The sequence below is a fragment of the Bombina bombina genome, chromosome 6 (assembly GCF_027579735.1).
Source record: "Bombina bombina isolate aBomBom1 chromosome 6, aBomBom1.pri, whole genome shotgun sequence".
In the NCBI taxonomy this organism is placed as follows: Eukaryota; Metazoa; Chordata; class Amphibia; order Anura; family Bombinatoridae; genus Bombina; species Bombina bombina.
The window spans coordinates 526,536,157-526,557,216 of NC_069504.1; the positions used below are offsets into that span (position 1 = coordinate 526,536,157).

At 38.8% G+C, this 21,060-nt stretch overlaps 1 protein-coding gene across 1 annotated transcript in view; it reads right to left on the reverse strand.

Annotated features, from left to right (window-relative positions):
* The window catches only part of TRPM7 (transient receptor potential cation channel subfamily M member 7), a 626,812-nt gene that overhangs the window by 47,900 nt on the left and 557,852 nt on the right, over positions 1 to 21,060 (reverse strand). The window contains exons 30-34 of the mRNA XM_053717440.1: positions 15,760 to 15,812; positions 15,444 to 15,469; positions 3,613 to 3,660; positions 3,461 to 3,526; positions 1,074 to 1,357 (exon numbers count right to left, since the gene is read on the reverse strand). Coding sequence (XP_053573415.1) covers positions 1,074 to 1,357; positions 3,461 to 3,526; positions 3,613 to 3,660; positions 15,444 to 15,469; positions 15,760 to 15,812 — 477 coding nt within the window. The remainder of the gene's footprint in view (positions 1 to 1,073; positions 1,358 to 3,460; positions 3,527 to 3,612; positions 3,661 to 15,443; positions 15,470 to 15,759; positions 15,813 to 21,060) is intronic.

Here is a 21,060-nt window from a genome sequence, read left to right on the forward strand (position 1 = left end):
ATTTCTGATTTTCTGGTTTGCTCCAGATGTGATAATCATTTAGTATGACTAAAACATTTTTAAGGAAAAAAATAAATAAAAGTTTATTATGCACTCGGTATCTTAAATTTAACCTTTAGGTCTTAGATTCAAATTAGGAAAATATACATGTGGAATATAAATTGAAGGGACACTGAACTCAAATTTTTTATATCGTGATTCAGATAGAGCATGACATTTTAAGCAACTTTCTAATTTACTCCTATTATCAGTTTTTAATTTTCTTGGTATCTTTATTTGAAATGCAAGAATGTGAGTTTAGATGCCGGCCCATTTTTGGTGAACAACCTGGGTTGTCCTTGCTGATTGGTGGATAAATTCATCCACCAATAAAAAAGTGCTGTCCATAGTGCTGAACCAAAAAAAGCTTAGATGCCTTCTTTTTGAAATAAAGATAGCAAGAGAACGAAGAAAATTTGATAATAGGAGTAAATTAGAAAGTTGCTTAAAGTTGCATGCTCTATCTGAATCACAAAAGAAAATAAATTGGGTTCAGTGTCCCTTTAAGGCTGATGTAATAACACTTATTAGGTTATTATGATCGGTTGTAATTTTTCTCTCTGCCTTTGTATTAGCCTCTCTCATTCTAACATGCTTCCCCACCTTTCTCAAAAAACAATTTTACAATAATTGCTTAATGAATACATCGCTAGTTAAAACTGTCATCCACTGAGAAATATTGTTATGCCAAATAAATATAGATAGATAGATATATAGATAGATAGATATAGTTACAGATAAATAAAAAATAACAAAGGCACTATTTCTTTTCAAATCGAGGGATAGCACAAATGTTAGTTATTTTAAGGTACTTTGAACAAGTTTTTCTCTAAAATGATGGTAGCGAAGGGGTTAAAAGGGGCTTTACCTCTGTACAGTCTGTATTTGAAAAAGCCTGCACATTGTCATGACTTATAAATAGGGTTACTGATGTAGTTAAAAAGTTAGAAATGTTATTGATTTGTCTATAAGAAAGTTACTAGTCATCAAAGCACACATTGGCCATACTGAGATATATATGAAATATTACTTACTTTAAGACAGAGATGAAGAACAGTATCTTCTTTGTATATCCCTGACCAAGTATTCACAACTTCAGGAAGAAAGGATTTGATTATATAGAAATGCCCAGGTTTGAGGATGTCATTCTCAGACCAGGTACATGCCACGTTCACTGCACGCCTGAGCCCTCCTCCCATCTCCTCTTTGCTCAAAAACTCAATCTTGGCACAAAGTCCCCTTTGGGACCAGGATGACATGCTGTTGTTCAAGATATTTGGTGAACTCTCTTCCAGGCGATATACAGTAACCAATTCACCTGCAGCATTGAAAAGTGACAATCTACATTTACAATACTTTATGCAGCTTAATTGCTTTAAACCTACATTTAGGATTCATATTGGGATTCTTTCACTGGGACAATAAACAGCTGAAACTACTGCAAGTCTTTATGACATTTGACATGGAAAGGATGTAATCTTACAGTGTTTTTAGTCTAATTTAGAAGCACATAGTTCTGGAGTTAAAGCCTAAAAGTTGCTATTTTCAGAGACTAATTTCTTATTGCGAAAGTGTAACATACTAAAATCTGGATTTGTACAGATCTTAGTGTGTTGCACTTTCACAAGAAAGAAATCTGGCTCAGAAAAGAGCCGAATGCCACGAGTGGCCACTTTCTTTCGCATTTTGATCCTAACAAAGGATCCGAATGCACATCTCTTAATATATATATATACCATAGTCTTAGGTGATTTTGGAGGTTAGAGCTGTCTGAGATAGCTAATTACACTTTTGTTTTATGACTATATAAAATTAAATTCCATTTTCACTTTGATTTTGGCAGTTATAGTATTCTGAGAAAAGCTCATTATTGTAAGTTAGAGTGATCTGACACCAGGCATGGTGTTTGAATGCTGATGCACAGCCCTCACAGCATGTGTGTGCATGACACTGGAAAACAATACTATCTTTTAGTAGAAGCATTTTTACTAATGGAAGTAATATTGCAAAAATCTTTCTATTTCAAATTGAAATGCACCCATGCAGATTTCAAAGTATGATGAAAAAGTCTGCATTCTGTAATTGTTGGCTTTTTCTGGTGCCAGATTTTATTAGGAAATAAGCAGACACCAATATCTGGATCTGCACACATATATTTTTTTTACACATTTTTGCACAATCTGGGTGGGAGTGGACTGCTGGACAAAAACTCTGAATTTCCAAGCTTATTCCTACTGGAGTGAGAACTTAAATTCTGCCTTTAATGTATCATTTCTACTTTATATACCATTGCATTTTGTTGAAACATCTCAGGAGTGTCCTCCAGTAATGTTGGTATATTTATCAGCAGCAATTGTAACAACTGACGAACCACACTACTGTTCCCAGTCTTATTTTGGACATTTATATTTTAGAATCTTGTTAATATAAATTATCTCCAGTACAACAAGCTTGCAATAGAATTTTTTTTTCTACCAACAGAAGTCTGCTAAAAATAGTGCTTTTTGTGCAGTCCATAAAGAGGCTAAAAAACAAATTCAGTAACCTAGGTTTTCAGCATTTCAAACAAAACAAAGGCTACATAATTTGTTTTGGCCTCTTTAGGGACTGCAGGACAAGCACAGTTTTTATACAAAAGCAAGAGGTGTTTAATGACTATTTAACAAACAAGCTTTTAAATATTTCACTAGAATTTTAGGGTAGACCAGAATCTTGTGAACCATTGTCTTAACTTTTCTACAAATAACTTAAAGGGACAGTATACTATAAAATAGTTTTTCCCTTAATGTGTTTCCAATTACTTTTTTTTTACCAGCTGCAGTGTATAAAATGTATAAGAATTTGCTTTTTAAGGTTTATTTGTGTATATGAAATAACTGGTTTTGTGTTTTAAAGCCACAACCTAATAAAATAGGTTGAGCTTGTAGATATAATCAGATCTCATTACTTTATCACCTTGTGTACATACATGCTTCTTTATCTTATATCTGTCCGTAAACCAAAGACCAATACTTGGAGAGAACCATGGAAAATCAACATTTTATTACCTTATCTCTTCTATACCCCACTGAGAGTGTAATTTACACAGCTTATCTATAGCTTCGGCCTAAGGCCAGAAACTTTCAGAATAGGTAGGGATACCACAGGCTAAATCAACTATTTAAAATGCCAATATAAGGGTAAAGGAAATACTTGTAAACAATTTAATTACAATCCAGCAAGTAAATTGGATCATTGGGAACAAATTAAAGGAGGGACATTTTTTGAGTAAACTGTCCCCTTAATACACAGTTCCATTCTGTAAAGGATTATTAGCTCAGACTCTAATATAGGCTACGATCAATACATTTGAAGAATTTACATGACATCTCTGGGCTACATAATAGAATCATTAAGACAAATCAAGTATAAGAAATCCTACCTTTTGGTGGCACAGGGGTAAAAGGAATACTCTGGGACAACCGCATCAAATTGTTTCTTTCAACAGCTGAATACAAAAGAAAGAATGCAGGTAAACATTAGCATTCAAATACCACTAAAAGTAAATGTATCTTTTTCTTGTACTTAACATACCTGAAAAACAATTGATGTCCACTATAGGTTTGAAAGGAGAACCAATGCCTGAAAAGTAAAGAGATTTGAGTGTGCTTGTAGTACCGTTATAAGGTAACAAAACATTACATATGACTGAAAATGCAATGTCACATGACACAACAGAAGAAATGATTGGAATCTTCCTGCACAGATATAAAGATTTGTGGAATATTCCAGTCTGGCTCTATATTGGAACAGGTGGGACAAAATAAAGCATATTCAGGACAATAGTGTTTTTTTTTTAAAAGAAAAATAAGTGTCATATTGGGCTCCATTAGTTGGGTAACAGCATGCGCTTGTGCGAAATTTAAATCTGCTGATTTGTTACAAGGTTTAAATTGTAGTTGGAGTGTGTCATATATTCCTTGGACCCAGGCAGCACAAGGTATTGAGCTGTCCCTAGTTACAACAAGCTGCTATACTGTTGTTATTTCAGTTAAAGGGACAGTGAAGTCAAAATTAAACCTTCATGAATCGCATAGAGCATGTAATTTCAAGAAACTTTCAAATTTACTTCTATTATCTCATATGCTTCATTCCCTTGGTATCCTTTTTGAAAAGCATACCTAGGTAGGCTGAAGAGCAGCAATGCACTACTGGAAGCTAGCTGCTGATTGGTGGCTGCACATAATTGCCTCTTCTTTGGCCTGTTTTTAGCTAGCTCACAGTAATGCATTGCTACACCTTCAACAATAGATACTAAAAAAATGAAGCCAATCTGGTAACAGGAGTTAACTGGAAGGTTGTTTAAAATTGTATGCTCTGTATGAATCATTAAAGAAACATTAAAGGTTTCAAGTCCCTATGACCAAGGCTTATATTAACATACTTGTTAAAAAGCACAGATGTGTAGTGGCAGATATATCCATTAACCCCTTAACGACCAAGGACCTGCCAGGTACGTCTTCCAAGAAACTACCCTTAATGACCAAGGACGTGCCTGGCACGTCCTCTGGGGTTTGAAGCTCAGGAAGCGATTGTGATCGCTTCCAGCAGTTTCCAGGGTATTGTAGTGATGCCTCAATATTGAGGCTTCACTGCAATCCCCTTTTTTACCCACTGATGCAGAGAGGGCCACTCTGTGGACGGGGGTGGCGTGTGCGCACAGGCGTGCGTGCTCGCGCTGCATTTACATAGTTGCATTTAAAATGTGTAGGAAGGATGAACACAGAGGGGGGAATCAATGGTTTTGCAAGGGATCTGGGAGGGGGGGAGGGTATTGAGGTGGGGCAGCTACGCTACAGAAAATAGTTTTTTCAAATAAAAATATAAATAAAACACATAATTTGGGGCATATTGGGTACTGGCAGACAGCTGCCAGTACCCAAGATGGCGGTAAATAGGTAGAGGGGGGAGGGTTAGAGAGATGTATGGGGGGATCAGGGAGGTTGGGGGCTAAGGGGGGATCCATCACTGCAGACTAAATATATTTAAAAAAAAAAAAAAAAAAAAAAGCCTTTTATTTTAGTACTGGCAGACTTTCTGCCAGTACTTAAGATGGCGGTGACAATTGTGAGGTGGGGGAGAGAAGAGAGCTGTTTGAGGGGGGTCAGGGAGGGATCAGGGGGTGGGATGTTTCAGGTGGGAGGCTGATCTCTACACTAAAGCTAAAATTAACCCTGCAAGCTACCTAATTAACCCCTTAACTGCTGGGCATAATACACGTGTGGTGCGCAGCGACATTTAGCGGCCTTCTAATTACCAAAAAGCAATGCCAAAGCCATATATGTCTGCTATTTCTGAACAAAGGGGATCACAGAGAAGCATTTACAACCATTTGTGCCATAATTGCACAAGCTGTTCGTAAATCATTTCAGTGAGAAATCTAAAGTTTGTGAAAAAGTGAACAATATTTTTTATTTGATCGCATTTGGCAATGAAATGGTGACAGGAAATATACCAAAATGGGCCTAGATCAATACTTTGGGTTGTCTACTAAAAAAATATACATGTCAAGGGATATTCAGAGATTCCTGACAGATATCAGTGTTACAATGTAACTATCGCTAATTCTGAAAAAAATGGTTTGGAAATAGCAAAGTGCTACTTGTATTTATGGCCCTATAACTTGCAAAAAAAAGCAAAGAGCATGTAAACATTGGGTATTTCTAAACTCAGGACAGAATTTAGCATTGGTGTTTTTTGGTGGTTGTAGATGTGTAACAGATTTTGGGGGTCAAAGTTAGAAAAAGTGTTTTTTTTTTTCATTTTTCATAATTTTTTTTATAGTAAATTAAAAGATAAGATGAAAATAATGGTATATTAAGAAAGTCCATTTAATTGCGAGAAAAATGGTATATAATATGTGTGGGTACAGTAAATGAGTAAGCGGAAAATTACAGCTAAACACAAACATAGCAGAAATGTAAAAATAGCCCTGGTCCCAAACGGTCAGAAAATGGAAAAGTGCTCTGGTCACTAAGGGGTTAAAGGGATATTAAACCCACATTTTTTCTTTCCTTATTCAGATAGACAATGCAATTTTAAGTAACTTTCTAATTTACTCCTATTATCAATTGTTCTTCGTTCTTTTGGTATCTTTATTTGAAAAGCAGGATGTACGCTTAGGAGCCGGCTAATTTTTGGTTCAGGACCTACGTAGTCACCAGGTAGCCACCAAGTAGCAAGCACTACCAGGTGAAATATCAGAGCATCGACCACTTAATATAATGCTCCAGCTTTATCAGCCCTCTCATGGCAAAAAGCATGCTGTCAGCATTTATCGATGTGCAGTGGACATGGTTCGCTATAGCGGATCATGTCTGTCCGCACAATGATAAATGGACCCCATGGCCTACACTTTTTATTTCATAATCTTCTTGCAAAACACCCTGCCCTGCACCTCTACCAGATGCCCTGCAGCTGTTTACCTCCCTGCTCTGCGATAACATGACATGAAAAAACAAATCCCATGATTTATGCCACAGGTGCTAAGACCATGCAAGAAGCATATCTGTTTCTTTGTGCTGGATGGGGACATCTGAGATGTTGACCTGCGTGAAAACTAACTATATAAGTACAAAAAAGGACATACATGAATATCAAAAATATGATTTCATAATAAATTTTAATTTAAAAAGTCAGTGTATTTTGCTCAATTCTATTTTCAGATGCTTACATCATTAGCTTTCTATTTTTCATTGAGAAGGGTCTTTTCAAAATGGGAATGCCACTATTTCACTGAATATTATTTTTGCCTTTGCCCAAAATACCTATGGCTTCTTATCATCAAAGAAATACAAAATACAGAGGTGTAACTATAAACCACAGGGCCTAGGTGTAAGAATCTAAGAAGCCCCCCCTCCAAAAAAAGGTGAATTTCATACATATCTTTTTTTTTTTTTTTTTTTAGATATAACACAGAAAAAAAAAGTGAATCAGATTACATGTCTGCAAAAGGAGGTACCCTGTGCCCACAGTCTGTGAGATGGTCTGACCCCCTATTACTGTATATAGTGAAACTGTTTAACCCACCAGTACTGTATATAGTGAGTTAGTAACACAGTTTGTAATCTGCCGGTGAGATGGCTGGCCTGACTCTACCCGTCCCAGTACTTTATAAAGTGACCACAGTAGTCTTTAAAATGGTCCAGCCCCCCCGTACTGTATATAGTGGTACTGTATAGTGATACTGTTTACCCCCGCCCCCCATGCTGTAGTAACAAGGTCTGTAATTTGCTGGTTCCACAAACATATACACACACATACATGCATAAATACACACACAGTCACATACATACACACACACATAAACACCAATGGGTAAAACAGAAACACTAACCCCTGTAGTCAGAGACACTAGTGAGGCATCATGTCACACTCACATGATATCAGTGCAGGCAGTGACAGGTCAACATTTTTATTGGAATTTTTTTTTTTTAAGCTGGGCCCCCACTCTTAGGGGCGCAGTTGCGACCTCTGCACCCCCTGTAGTTTCGCCCCTGACAAAATGTATATTCATTAAGTATTAGATGTTCTTCACCTGTGCTTAAAGGGACGTAAAAGTGTATAAAGAAAATGCTCTAATGTGTTAGAACATTTTATTTGTTGCACTATTGCTTGTATATAACTATGTGCGTATATATGTAGGTTATTGTGGATGAGTGTATGGGGTATGTAAATTGAAGGGCAAAGAATGAGGAAATTAATATAATTAATGAAAGCAGGTGACACAAGGAGGCGTAAGTAATGGGGGGGCTGTATTTACATTAATACATGGGTCAATCCATCTCAAGTGGTCCAGCATAGGGTGCTTGACCATTTTTAAAGTTCATAATATTTTTTGAGTGATTACCTCTATGTATTTGTATTGTAAAATCACCAGTTTTTTAAATGTTATTTTACTTGGTATAACCACGGCAGCCATCTTTGTGTCATGATGCACAACAAATTTTGATTATAGAGATGTTTACTGAATCCTTAAAGGGACAGTCTACAATAGAATTTGTATTGTTTTAAAAGATACATAATCCCTTTATTACCCATTCCCCAGTTTTGCATAACCAACACAGTTATATCAATATACGTTTTACCTCTGTGATTACCTTGTATCTAAGAACCTTCTGACAGCCCCCTGGTCACATGACTGTGACTATTTATTAACTATTGACTTGCATTTAGCATTGTGTTGTGCTAAGTCTTAAATAACTTTCTGTGCCTGAACACAGTTTTATCTATATGGCCCACGTGAACTATCAAGTCTTTTGTTGTGAAAAGCAATTTTAAAAGCATGTGATTAAAGGCAGCCCTCAGGGGCTTAGAAATTAGCATATGCGCCTATCTAGGATTAGTTTCAACTAAGAACACCAAGAGAAAAAAGCAAATTTGATGATGAAAGTAAATTGGAAAGTTGATCAAAATTTCATGTCCTATCTGAATAATGAAAGTTTAATTTTGACTAGACTGTCCCTTTAATATCTCAGCTCTGATGTCTATACCACTTTACAAGGTACATGTACATATATAACATTTTGCACGTTCTTGTTCCATATATTTAGAACTTAATTCCTAATGTAATAATCAAGATCGCTGAAAATTCCACTTTTCCGGGTCAATTTATAATGGGAAGGGTTCGGGTCCTCTATGGTAGATTTTGAGATGCCACTGGTTACAGAGCTAGGGCTAGAAGAAATCTGGGGAAAAGCCTACTTTATTCATGCATTTTGAGAAATGAAGAGATGTAATATAAGTATAACCAATAAAAAAACTTAACAGGTTTTTACAGTAATTATGTTTATGATTGTCAATGAGGTCTAAAATGCCACTACATTTGACACTGGCAACAGTGAAGCATGATCTATCATGTTGGTATAGGCACAAACATGACAGGAACGGAAGACTTGTTTCTGCATATCTGGGCATGCCAAAAATTGCACGTGTTTGGCAAAATCTTGATGTGTTGGCTGCATTCATGTGAGTTAGATGATTTAGTTCTTTTGACAGACTTGCCTTTTAGCCAATCAGTCCTGGCTCCTAGGAAATCCATGTGCATGAGCACAGTGTTATCTATATGAAACATATGAACTAACACCCTCTAGTGGTGAAAAACTGTCAAAATGTCCTGAGCTAAGAGGCGGCCTTCAAGGGCTTAGAAATTAGCATATGAATCTCCTAGATTTAGCTTTTAAATAAGAATATCAAGTGAACAAGGCAAAATTGGTGATAGAAGTAAATTGGAAAATTGTTTAAAATTACATGCCCTATCTGAATTATGAAAGTTTGTTTTGGACTAGACTGTCCCTTTAATAGACTTTATCCAAATATGGAAATACAGTGTTCAGTTAGGTATTTTACAAATGAAAATGGTCATAAATTGAGCTTCGGCTGCTGTTTTTAAAACAAGTAAAATAACAATTAAAGTCTGATGGTTTTGCAATGCCAATACATAGGGGTAATGATTTAAACAAAATTCAGAAAATTAAAAATGGCGAAGCAACTAACTCGACCATTATTGGAGCACTTGAGATGGATTGACCCACACACATACATATAACATAATTTATGTAAGAACTTACCTGATAAATTCATTTCTTTCATATTAGCAAGAGTCCATGAGCTAGTGACGTATGGGATATACATTCCTACCAGGAGGGGCAAAGTTTCCCAAACCTTAAAATGCCTATAAATACACCCCTCACCACACCCACAATTCAGTTTAACGAATAGCCAAGAAGTGGGGTGATAAGAAAAAAGTGCGAAAGCATATAAAATAAGGAATTGGAATAATTGTGCTTTATACAAAAAAATCATAACCACCACAAAAAAAGGGCGGGCCTCATGGACTCTTGCTAATATGAAAGAAATGAATTTATCAGGTAAGTTCTTACATAAATTATGTTTTCTTTCATGTAATTAGCAAGAGTCCATGAGCTAGTGACGTATGGGATAATGACTACCCAAGATGTGGATCTTTCCACACAAGAGTCACTAGAGAGGGAGGGATAAAATAAAGACAGCCAATTCCTGCTGAAAATAATCCACACCCAAAATAAAGTTTAATGAAAAACATAAGCAGAAGATTCAAACTGAAACTGCTGCCTGAAGTACTTTTCTACCAAAAACTGCTTCAGAAGAAGAAAATACAACAAAATGGTAGAATTTGGTAAAAGTATGCAAAGAGGACCAAGTTGCCGCTTTGCAAATCTGATCAACCGAAGCTTCATTCCTAAACGCCCAGGAAGTAGAAACTGACCTAGTAGAATGAGCTGTAATCCTATGAGGCGGAGTCGTACACGACTCAACATAGGCAAGATGAATGAAAGATTTCAACCAAGATGCCAAAGAAATGGCAGAAGTTTTCTGGCCTTTCTAAAACCGGAAAAGATAACAAATAAACTAGAAGGCTTTTGGAAAGACTTAGTAGCTTCAACATAATATTTCAAAGCTCTAATAACATCCAAAGAATGCAACGATTTCTCCTTAGAATTCTTAGGATTAAGACATAATGAAGGAACCACAATGTCTCTACTAATGTTGTTGGAATTCACAACTTAGGTAAAAATTCAAAAGAAGTTCGCAACACCGCCTTATCCTGATGAAAAATCAGAAAAGGAGACTCACAAGAAAGAGCAGATAATTCAGAAACTCTTCTGGCAGAAGAGATGGCCAAAAGGAACAAAACTTTCCAAGAAAGTAATTTAATATCCAATGAATGCATAGGTTCAAATGGAGGAGCTTGAAGAGCCCCCAGAACCAAATTCAAACTCCAAGGAGGAGAAATTGACTTAATGACAGGCTTTATACGAACCAAAGCTTGTACAAAACAATGAATATCAGGAAGAATAGCAATCTTTCTGTAAAAAAGAACAGAAAGAGCAGAGATTTGACCTTTCAAGGAACTTGCGGACAAACCCTTATCTAAACCATCCTGAAGAAACTGTAATATTCTCGGTATTCTAAAAGAATGCCAAGAAAAATGATGAGAAAGACACCAAGAAATATAAGTCTTCCAGACTCTATAATATATCTCTCTGGATACAGATTTACGAGCCTGTAACATAGTATTAATCACAGAGTCAGAGAAACCTCTTTGACTAAGAATCAAGCGTTCAATCTCCATACCTTTAAATTTAAGGATTTCAGATCCTGATGGAAAAAAGGACCTTGAGACAAAAGGTCTGGTCTTAACGGAAGAGTCCACGGTTGGCAAGAGGCCATCCGGACAAGATCCGCATACCAAAACCTGTGAGGCCATGCCGGAGCTACCAGCAGAACAAACGAGCATTCATTCAGAATCTTGGAGATTACTCTTGGAAGAAGAACTAGAGGCGGAAAGATATAGGCAGGATGATACTTCCAAGGAAGTGATAATGCATCCACTGCCTCCGCCTGAGGATCCCGGGATCTGGACAGATACCTGGGAAGTTTCTTGTTTAGATGAGAAGCCATCAGATCTATTTCTGGAAGTTCCCACATTTGAACAATCTGAAGAAATACCTCTGGGTGAAGAGACCATTCGCCCGGATGCAACGTTTGGCGACTGAGATAATCCGCTTTCCAATTGTCCATACCTGGGATATGAACCGCAGAGATTAGACAGGAGCTGGATTCCGCCCAAACCAAAATTCGAGATACTTCTTTCATAGCCAGAGGACTGTGAGTCCCTCCTTGATGATTGATGTATGCCACAGTTGTGACATTGTCTATCTGAAAACAAATGAACAACTCTCTCTTCAGAAGAGGCCAAGACTGAAGAGCTCTGAAAATTGCACGGAGTTCCAAAATATTGATCGGAAATCTCACCTCCTGAGATTCCCAAACCCCTTGTGCCGTCAGATACCCCCACACAGCTCCCCAACCTGTAAGACTTGCATCTGTTGAGATTATAGTCCAGGTCGGAGAACAAAGAAGCCCCCTAAACTAAACGATGGTGATCTGTCCACCATGTCAGAGAGTGTTGTAAAATCGGATTAAAGATAAAAATTGAGATATCTTTGAGTAATCCCTGCACCATAGGTTCAGCATACAGAGCTGAAGAGGTCGCATGTGAAAACGAGCAAAGGAGATCGCATCTGATGCGGCAGCCCTAAGACCCAACATTTCCATGCATAAGGCTACCAAAGGGAATGATTGTGACTGAAAGTTTTGACAAGCTGATATCAATGTTAAACTTCTCTTGTCTGACAAGGACAGAGTCATAGACACTGAATTTATCTAGAAACCTAAAAAGGTTACCCTTGTCTGAGGAATCAATGAACTGATTGGTAAATTGATCCTCCAACCATGAACTTGAAGAAACAACACAAGTCGATTCGTATGAGATTCTTCGAAAATGAGAAGACTGAGCAAGTACCAAGATATCGTCCAAATAAGGAAATACCAAAACCCTATTCTCTGATTACAGAAAGAAGGGCACCGAGAACCTTTGAAAAAAATTCTTGGAACTGAGGCTAGGCCAAACGGTAGAGCCACAAAAACTGGTAATGCTTGTCTAAAAAGAGAATCTCAGACACTAAAAGTGATCTGGATGAATCGGAATATGCAGATACACATCCTGTAAATCTATTGTAGACATATAATGCCCTTGCTAAACAAAAGGCAGGATAGTCCTACAGTAACCATCTTGAATGTTGGTATCCTAACATAACGATTCAATAATGATAGATCCGGAACTGGTCTGAAGGAATTGACCTTCTTTGGTACAATGAAGAGATAAAATAAAACCCCAGCCCCTGTTCCAGAACTGGAACTGGCATAAATACTCCAGCCAACTCTAGATCTGAAACACATTTCAGAAATGCTGAGCCTTTGCTGTGTTAACTGGGACACGGGAAAGAAAAAAATCTCTTAGCAGGAGGCCTTAACTCGAAGCCAATTCTGTACCTTTCTGAAACAATGTTTCTGAAACCAGAGATTAAGAACGGAATTGATCCAAATTTCTTTGAAGAAAACGTAATCTGCCCCATACCAGCCGAGCTGGAATAAGGGCCGCACCTTCATAGGTACTTAGGAGCTGGCTATAGGTTTCTATAAGGCTTGGATATATTCCAAACTGGAAATAGTTTCCAAACTGATACCGCTCCTGAGGATGAAGGATCAGGCTTTTGTTCCTTGTGAGGAAAGGAACGAAAATGATTATTTACCCTGGAAAGAAAGGGAAAGCAAAGTTGACTTAGAAGACATGTCAGCATTCCAAGTTTAATCCATAAAGCTTTTCTAGCTAAAATAGCTAGAGACATATACCTGACATCAACTCTAATGATATCAAAAGATGGTATCACCAACAAAATTATTAGCATGTTATAGAATAATAATAATGCTATAAAATTATGATCTGTTACTTGTTGCGCTAAAGCTTCTAACCAAAAAGTTGAAGCTGCAGCAACATCCGCTAAAAATATAGCAGGTCTAAGAAGATTACCTGAACATAAGTAAGCTTTTCTTAGAAAGGATTCAATTTTCCTATCTAAAGGATCCTTAAATGAAGTACTATCTGCCGTAGGAATAGTAGTACATTAGCAGGAGTAGAGACAGCCCCATAACCTTAGGGATTTTTGTCCCCAAAAAACTCTAATCTGTCAGATGGCACAGGATATAATTTGCTTAAACGTCTAGGAGTAGTAAATAAATTACCCAAATTATTCCATTCCCTGGAAATTACTTCAGAAATAGCATCAGGGAGATAAAACACTTCTGGAATAACTACAGGAGATTTAAAAACCTTATTTAAACGTTTACATTTAGTATCAAGAGGACCAGAATCCTCTATTTCTAATGCAAATAACACTTCTTTAAGTAAAGAACGAATAAATTCCATCTTGAACAAATACAAAGATTTATCAGCATCAACCTCTGAGACAGAAACCTCTGAACCAGAAGAACCATTATCAGTATCAGAATGATGATGTTCATTTAAAAATTCATCTGAAAAAAGAGAAGTTTTAAAAGACTTTTATGTATACTAGAAGGAGAAATAACAGACATAGCCTTCTTAATGGATTAAAAAATAAAATCTCTTATGTTATCAGGAACACTCTGAAAATTAGATGTTGACGAAACAGCAACAGGTAATGTAACAGTACTAAAGGAAATTTTATCTGCATTAATAAGTTTGACATGACATGCAATACAAATAACAGCTGGAGAAACAGATACCAAAAGTTTATAGCAGATACACTTAGCTTGGTAGCTCCAGCACTGTGCAGTGATTTTCCTGAAGTATCTTCTGACTCAGTTGCAACGTGGAACATCTTGCAATATGTAAAAGAAAAAAACAACATATAAAGCAAAATTGATCAAATTCCTTAAATGACAGTTTCAGGAATGGGAAAAAAATGCCAAAGAACAAGCTTCTAGCAACCAGAAGCAATAAAAAATGAGACTTAAATAATGTGGAGACAAAAGTGACGCCCATATTTTTTCGCACCAAATAAGACGCCCACATTATTTGGCGCCTAAATGCTTTTTGGCGCCAAAAATGACGCCACATCCGGAACGCCGACATTTTTGGCGCAAAATGACGTCAAAGAATGACGCAACTTCCGGCGACACGTATGACGCCGGAAACGGAAATAGAATTTTTGCGCCAAAAAAGTCCGCGCCAAAAATGACGCAATAAAATGAAGCATTTTCAGCCCCCGCGAGCCTAACAGCCCACAGGGAAAAAGTCAAATTTTAAGGTAAAAAATGTTAAATTAAAATGCATTATCCCAAATATGAAACTGACTGTCTGAAAAATAAGGAAAGTTGAACATTCTGAGTCAAGGCAAATAAATGTTTGAATACATATATTTAGAACTTTATAAACAAAGTGCCCAACCATAGCTAGGAGTGTCACAGAAAATAAGACTTACTTACCCCAGGACACTCATCTACATATAGCAGATAGCCAAACCAGTACTGAAACGAGAATCAGCAGAGGTAATGGTATATATAAGAGTATATCGTCGATCTGAAAAGGGAGGTAAGAGATGAATCTCTACGACCGATAACAGAGAACCTATGAAATAGACCCCTTAGAAGGAGATCACTGCATTCAAATAGGCAATACTCTCCTCACATCCCTCTGACATTCACTGCACGCTGAGAGGAAAACCGGGCTCCAACTTGCTGCGGAGCGCATATCAACGTAGAATCTAGCACAAACTTACTTCACCACCTCCATCGGAGGCAAAGTTTGTAAAACTGAATTGTGGGTGTGGTGAGGGGTGTATTTATAGGCATTTTAAGGTTTGGGAAACTTTGCCCCTCCTGGTAGGAATGTATATCCCATACGTCACTAGCTCATGGACTCTTGCTAATTACATGAAAGAAATAAATGTTATTGAATACATAGACGACTTATACTTAAATAGGCCCAGGTTCACACTTACCATTTAGAGCATCTTCTAAAGGAGGTCTGGAAGAAAAACAAAAATAATTGCTTCAGTAAGATGCAAGTATTTAATTTGAGGCATATAAAATATTAACAGCTCTAAAATGCAGTTTTAATATAGTATAAAGGGCACTGCAAGTGAGGTTGATTGTAGCCTCTATAGCCTGATGGAGATTCACATCCAACAAAATGTGAACACAGCAACATCCTTTTATGTGCTGCCTGTTTCTTTCATGACAATATAGCACTTTTTGTTCGCCCACTATCAGATAAATTCACATTAAGAAAAGGGGGGGGACAACAAAAATACTTACTTTGGCTTGATTAAGGAAGAATGTGCTTGCGAAGAATGTGCTTGCAACCAATCCTGTTGGTAGAAAAACATTATTTATGCTTACCTGATAAATCTATTTCTTTCATGGGTGTGAGTCCACAATCCATTACTCCTGGGACTTACTCTTCTCTACCACTAGGAGGAGGCAGAGATTCTCAAACCCTGAGAGCTCTATAAAACCCTCCCTACCTTGCATGTACCTCAGTCTAATGTATTGGTAAGCAGAATGAGGTAAGAAAAAGTAAATTTATGCTTACCTGATAAATTAATTTCTTCTATGGTACGACGTGTCCACGGATTCATCCTTTACTTGTGGGATATTATCCTCCTAACAGGAAGTGGCAAAGAGCACCACAGCAGAGCTGTCTATATAGCTCCTCCCTTAGCTCCACCCACCAGTCATTCGACTGAAGGTACAGGAAGAAAAAGGAGAAACTACAAGGTTCAGAGGTGACTGAAGTGTAAAATAAAAAAATATATACAGTAATCTGTCTTAAAATGACAGGGCGGCTGTGGACTCGTCGTATCATAGAAGAAATTAATTTATCAGGTAAGCATAAATTTACTTTTCTTCTATAAGATACGACGAGTCCACGGATTCATCCTTTACTTGTGGGATACAATACCAAAGCTACAGGACACGGATGAATGGGAGGGACAAGACAGATGGTTAAACAGAAGGCACCACTGCTTGAAGAACTTTTCTCCCAAAAATAGCCTCTGAAGAAGTAAAAGTATCAAATTTGTAAAATTTGGAAAAGGTATGAAGCGAAGACCAAGTCGCAGTCTTACAAATCTGTTCAACAGAAGCATCATTTTTAAAAGCCCATGTGGAAGCCACCGCTCTAGTAGAGTGAGCTGTAATCCTTTCAGGAGGCTGCTGTCCAGCAGTCTCGTATGCCAAACGGATGATGCTTTTCAGCCAAAAAGAAAGAGAGGTAGCCGTAGCCTTTTGATCTCTACGTTTTCCAGAATAGACAACAAACAAAGAAGATGTTTGACGGAAATCTTTGGTTGCTTGCAAGTAAAACTTCAAAGCACGAACCACGTCCAAGTAGTGCAACAGACGCTCCTTCTTAGAGGAAGGATTAGGACACAGAGAAGGAATCTTTGGTTGCTTGCAAGTAAAACTTCAAAGCACGAACCACGTCCAAGTTGTGCAACAGACGCTCCTTCTTAGAGGAAGGATTAGGACACAGAGAAGGAACAACAATTTCCTGATTGATATTCCTATTAGTAACAACCTTAGGAAGGAAACCAGGTTTGGTACGCAAAACCACCTTATCAGCATGGAAAACAAGATAAGGCGAGTCGCATTGCAATGCAGATAGTTCAGAAACTCTTCGAGCCGAAGAGATAGCAACTAAAATAGAACTTAATATCTATGGAATGCATAGGTTCAAACGGAACCCCTTGAAGAACATTAAGAACTAAATTCAAACTCCATGGCGGAGCAACAGGTTTAAACACAGGCTTGATTCTAATTAAAGCCTGACAGAACGACTGAACGTCTGGAACATCTGCCAGACGCTTGTGCAGTAGAATTGATAAAGCAGATATCTGTCCCTTTAAGGAACTAGCTGATAACCCCTTCTCCAATCCTTCTTGGAGAAAGGACAAAATCCTAGGAATCCTGATCTTACTCCATGAGTAGCCTTTGGATTCGCACCAATAAAGAGATTTACGCCATATCTTATGATAAATTTTCCTAGTTACAGGCTTTCGAGCCTGAATCAAGGTATCTATGACCGACTCAGAGAAACACCGCTTGGATAAAATCAAGCGTTCAATCTCCAAGCAGTCAGCCGCAGAGAAACTAGATTTGGATGCTGGAACGGACCTTGAATCAGAAGGTCCTGTCTCAGTGGCAGAGTCCATGGTGGAAGAGATGACATGTCCACCAGGTCTGCATACCAAGTCCTGCATGGCCACGCAGGTGCTATCAAAATCACCAAAGCTCTCACCTGTTTGATTCTGGCAAAAAAGGAGAGGAAATGGTGGAAACACATAAGCCAGGTTGAACGACCAGGGTACTACTAGAGCATCTATCAGTACTGCCTGAGGATCCCTTGACCTGGACCTGTAACAAGGAAGTTTGGCGTTCTGACGAGACGCCATCAGATCCAATTCTGGTGTGCCCCATTGCTGAATCAATTGTGCAAACACCTCCGGATGGAGTTCCCACTCCCCGGATGAAAAGTCTGACGACTTAGAAAATCCGCTTCCCAGTTCTCCACTCCTGGGATATAGATTGTTGATAGATGGCAAGAGTGAGTCTCTGCCCATCAAATTATTTTGGTAACCTCTATCATCGCTAAAGAACTCTTTGTTCCCCCCTGATGATTGATATATGCTACAGTCGTGATATTGTCCGACTGGAATCTTATGAATCTGGCCGAAGCCAGCTGAGGCCACACCTGAAGCGCGTTGAATATCGCTCTCAGTTCTAGAATATGAGTCCACAAACCCTGTGCTTTCAGGGAATTCCAGACTGCACCCCCGCCCAATAGGCTGGCGTCTGTCGTCACTATGACCCACGCTGGCCTGCGGAAACACATTCCCTGGGACAGATGATCCTGTGACAACTACCAAAGAAGAGAGTCTCTGGTCTCTTGATCCAGATTTACCTCCATACACTGAGCCACTGACGGCCGAGGAATGGAATGAAGAGCTCGGCAGGTGGTTAAAATCTTTGATTTCCTGACCTCCATCAGAAAAATGTTCATGTCCTCCGAATCTATCAGAGTTCCCAGGAATGGAACTCTTGTGAGAGGGATAAGTGAACTCTTTTTTAAGTTCACCTTCCACCAATGAGATCTTAGAAAAGCCAACACGATGTCCGTGTGAGACTTGGCTAGTTTATAAGTCGACGCCTGAATTAAGATATCGTCCAGATAAGGCGCCACTGCTATGCCCCGCGGCCTTAGAACCCGCCAGAAGGGACCCTAGCACTTTTGTGAAAATTCTGGGAGCTGTGGCCAACCCGAAGGGAAGAGCCACAAACTGGTAATGCTTGTCCAGAAAGGCGAACCTAAGGAACTGGTGATGATCTTTGTGGATAGGGATGTGTAGATATGCATCCTTTAATTCCACGGTGGCCATATATTGACCCTCCTGGATCATTGGTAAAATAGTCTGAATGGTCTCCATCTTGAAGGATGGGACTCTGAGGAATTTGTTTAGGATCTTGAGATCTAAAATTGGTCTGAAAGTTCCCTCTTTTTTGGGAACCACAAACAGATTGGAGTAGAACCCCTGCCCCTGTTCTGTTTTCGGAACTGGGCAGATCACTCCATGGTATATAGGTCTTCTACACAGCGTAAGAACGCCTCTCTTTTTGTCTGGTTTACAGACAATTGAGAAAGATGGAATCTCCCCCTTGGAGGAGAATCTTTGAAATCTAGAAGATACCCCTGGGTTACGATTTCTAAAGCCCAGGAGTCCTGAACATCTCTTGCCCAAGCCTGAGCAAAGAGAGAAAGTCTGCCCCCTACTAGATCCGGTCCCGGATCGGGGGCTACCCCTTCATGCTGTCTAGGTGGCAACAGCGGGCTTCTTGGCCTGTTTACCCTTGTTCCAAGTCTGGTTAGGTCTCCAGACTGACTTGCATTGAGCAAAATTCCCCTCTTGTTTTGCAGCAGGGGAAGAGGTAGAGGGACCAACTTTGAAGTTTCGAAAGGAACGAAAATTATTTTGTTTGGTCCTCATCTTATTTGTCTTATCCTGAGGAAGGGCATGGCCTTTCCCTCCAGTGATGTCTGAAATGATCTCTTTCAGTTCAGACCCGAATAGGGATGGCTAAAAGCTTAGATTTTGATGACACATCAGCAGACCAGGACTTAAGCTATAACGCTCTACGCGCTAAAATGGCAAAACCTGAATTATTTGCCGCTAATTTAGCCAGTTGAAAAGAGGCATCTGTAATGAAAGAATTAGCTAGCTTGAGAGCCCTAATTCTATCCAGAATATCATCTAATGGGGTCTCAACCTCAAGAGGCTTCTCCAGAGTCTCGAACCAAAAAGCAGTTGCAGTAAATACAGGAACAATGCACGCTATAGGTTGGAGAAGAAAACCCTGATGAACAAATATTTTCTTTAGGAGACCCTCTAATTTTTTATCCATAGGATCATTGAAAGCACAACTGTCCTCAATAGGTATAGTTGTACGCTTAGCCAGGGTAGAAACTCCCTCCACCTTAGGGACCGTCTGCCACGAGTCGCGCATGGTGTCTGATATGGGAAACATTTTCTTAAAAGTAGGAGGGGGAGCGAACGGAATACCTGGTCTATCCCACTCCTTAGTAACAATGTCCGAAATCCTCTTAGGGACCGGAAAAACATCAGTGTAGGCAGGAACCTCTAGAAATCTGTCCATTTTACACAATTTCTCTGGAACTGCAATAGGGTCACAATCATCCAGAGTCGCTAAAACCTCCCTGAGCAATAAGCGGAGGTGTTCTAGTTTAAATTTAAAAGCCGTCATATCTGAGTCTGTCTGAGGGAACATCTTTCCTGAATAAGAAATCTCTCCCTCAGACAGCAAATCCCTCACCCCCAACTCAGAACATTGTGAGGGTACATCGGATATGGCTAATAAAGCGTCAGAGGGCTCAGCATTTGTTCTCACACCAGACCTATTGCGCTTCCCCTGCAACCCAGGCAGCTTAGATAAAACCTCAGTGACGGTAGTATTCATAACTGCGGCCATATCTTGCAGGGTGAAAGAATTAGACGCACTAGAAGTACTTGGCGTCACTTGTGCGGGCGTTAATAGTTGTGACACTTGGGGAGAATTAGATGACATAACCTGATTCCCTTCTGACTGAGAATCATCCTGCGACATACTTTTAGTAGCTAAAATATGTTCTTTGCAATTTATTGACCTTTCAGTGCATGAGGGACACATTCTAAGTGGGGGTTCCACAATGGCTTCTAAACATATTGAACAATGACTTTCCTCAATGTCAGACATGTTGAACAGGCTTGTAATGACTACAAACAAGCATGAAAACACTTTATTTAGTGAAAAAAATAACAATCTTAAAAAACGGTACTGCACCTTTAAGAGAAAAAAAGCATACACGTTCTGCAAAACAGCTTTAAAAGGCACCAATTTTTTTATAGCAGACTCAATATGTGTAGTTAAGTTTGCCCCACAAGGAAAATTAAGATTTAACCCTTTAATGTGCAAACCGGATTGAAATAAGGCCTAAATCCGGAAAAAACACCCCCAGCACCTTGCCACAGCCCTGCTGTGGCCCTACCTGCCCTCAGGGATGGT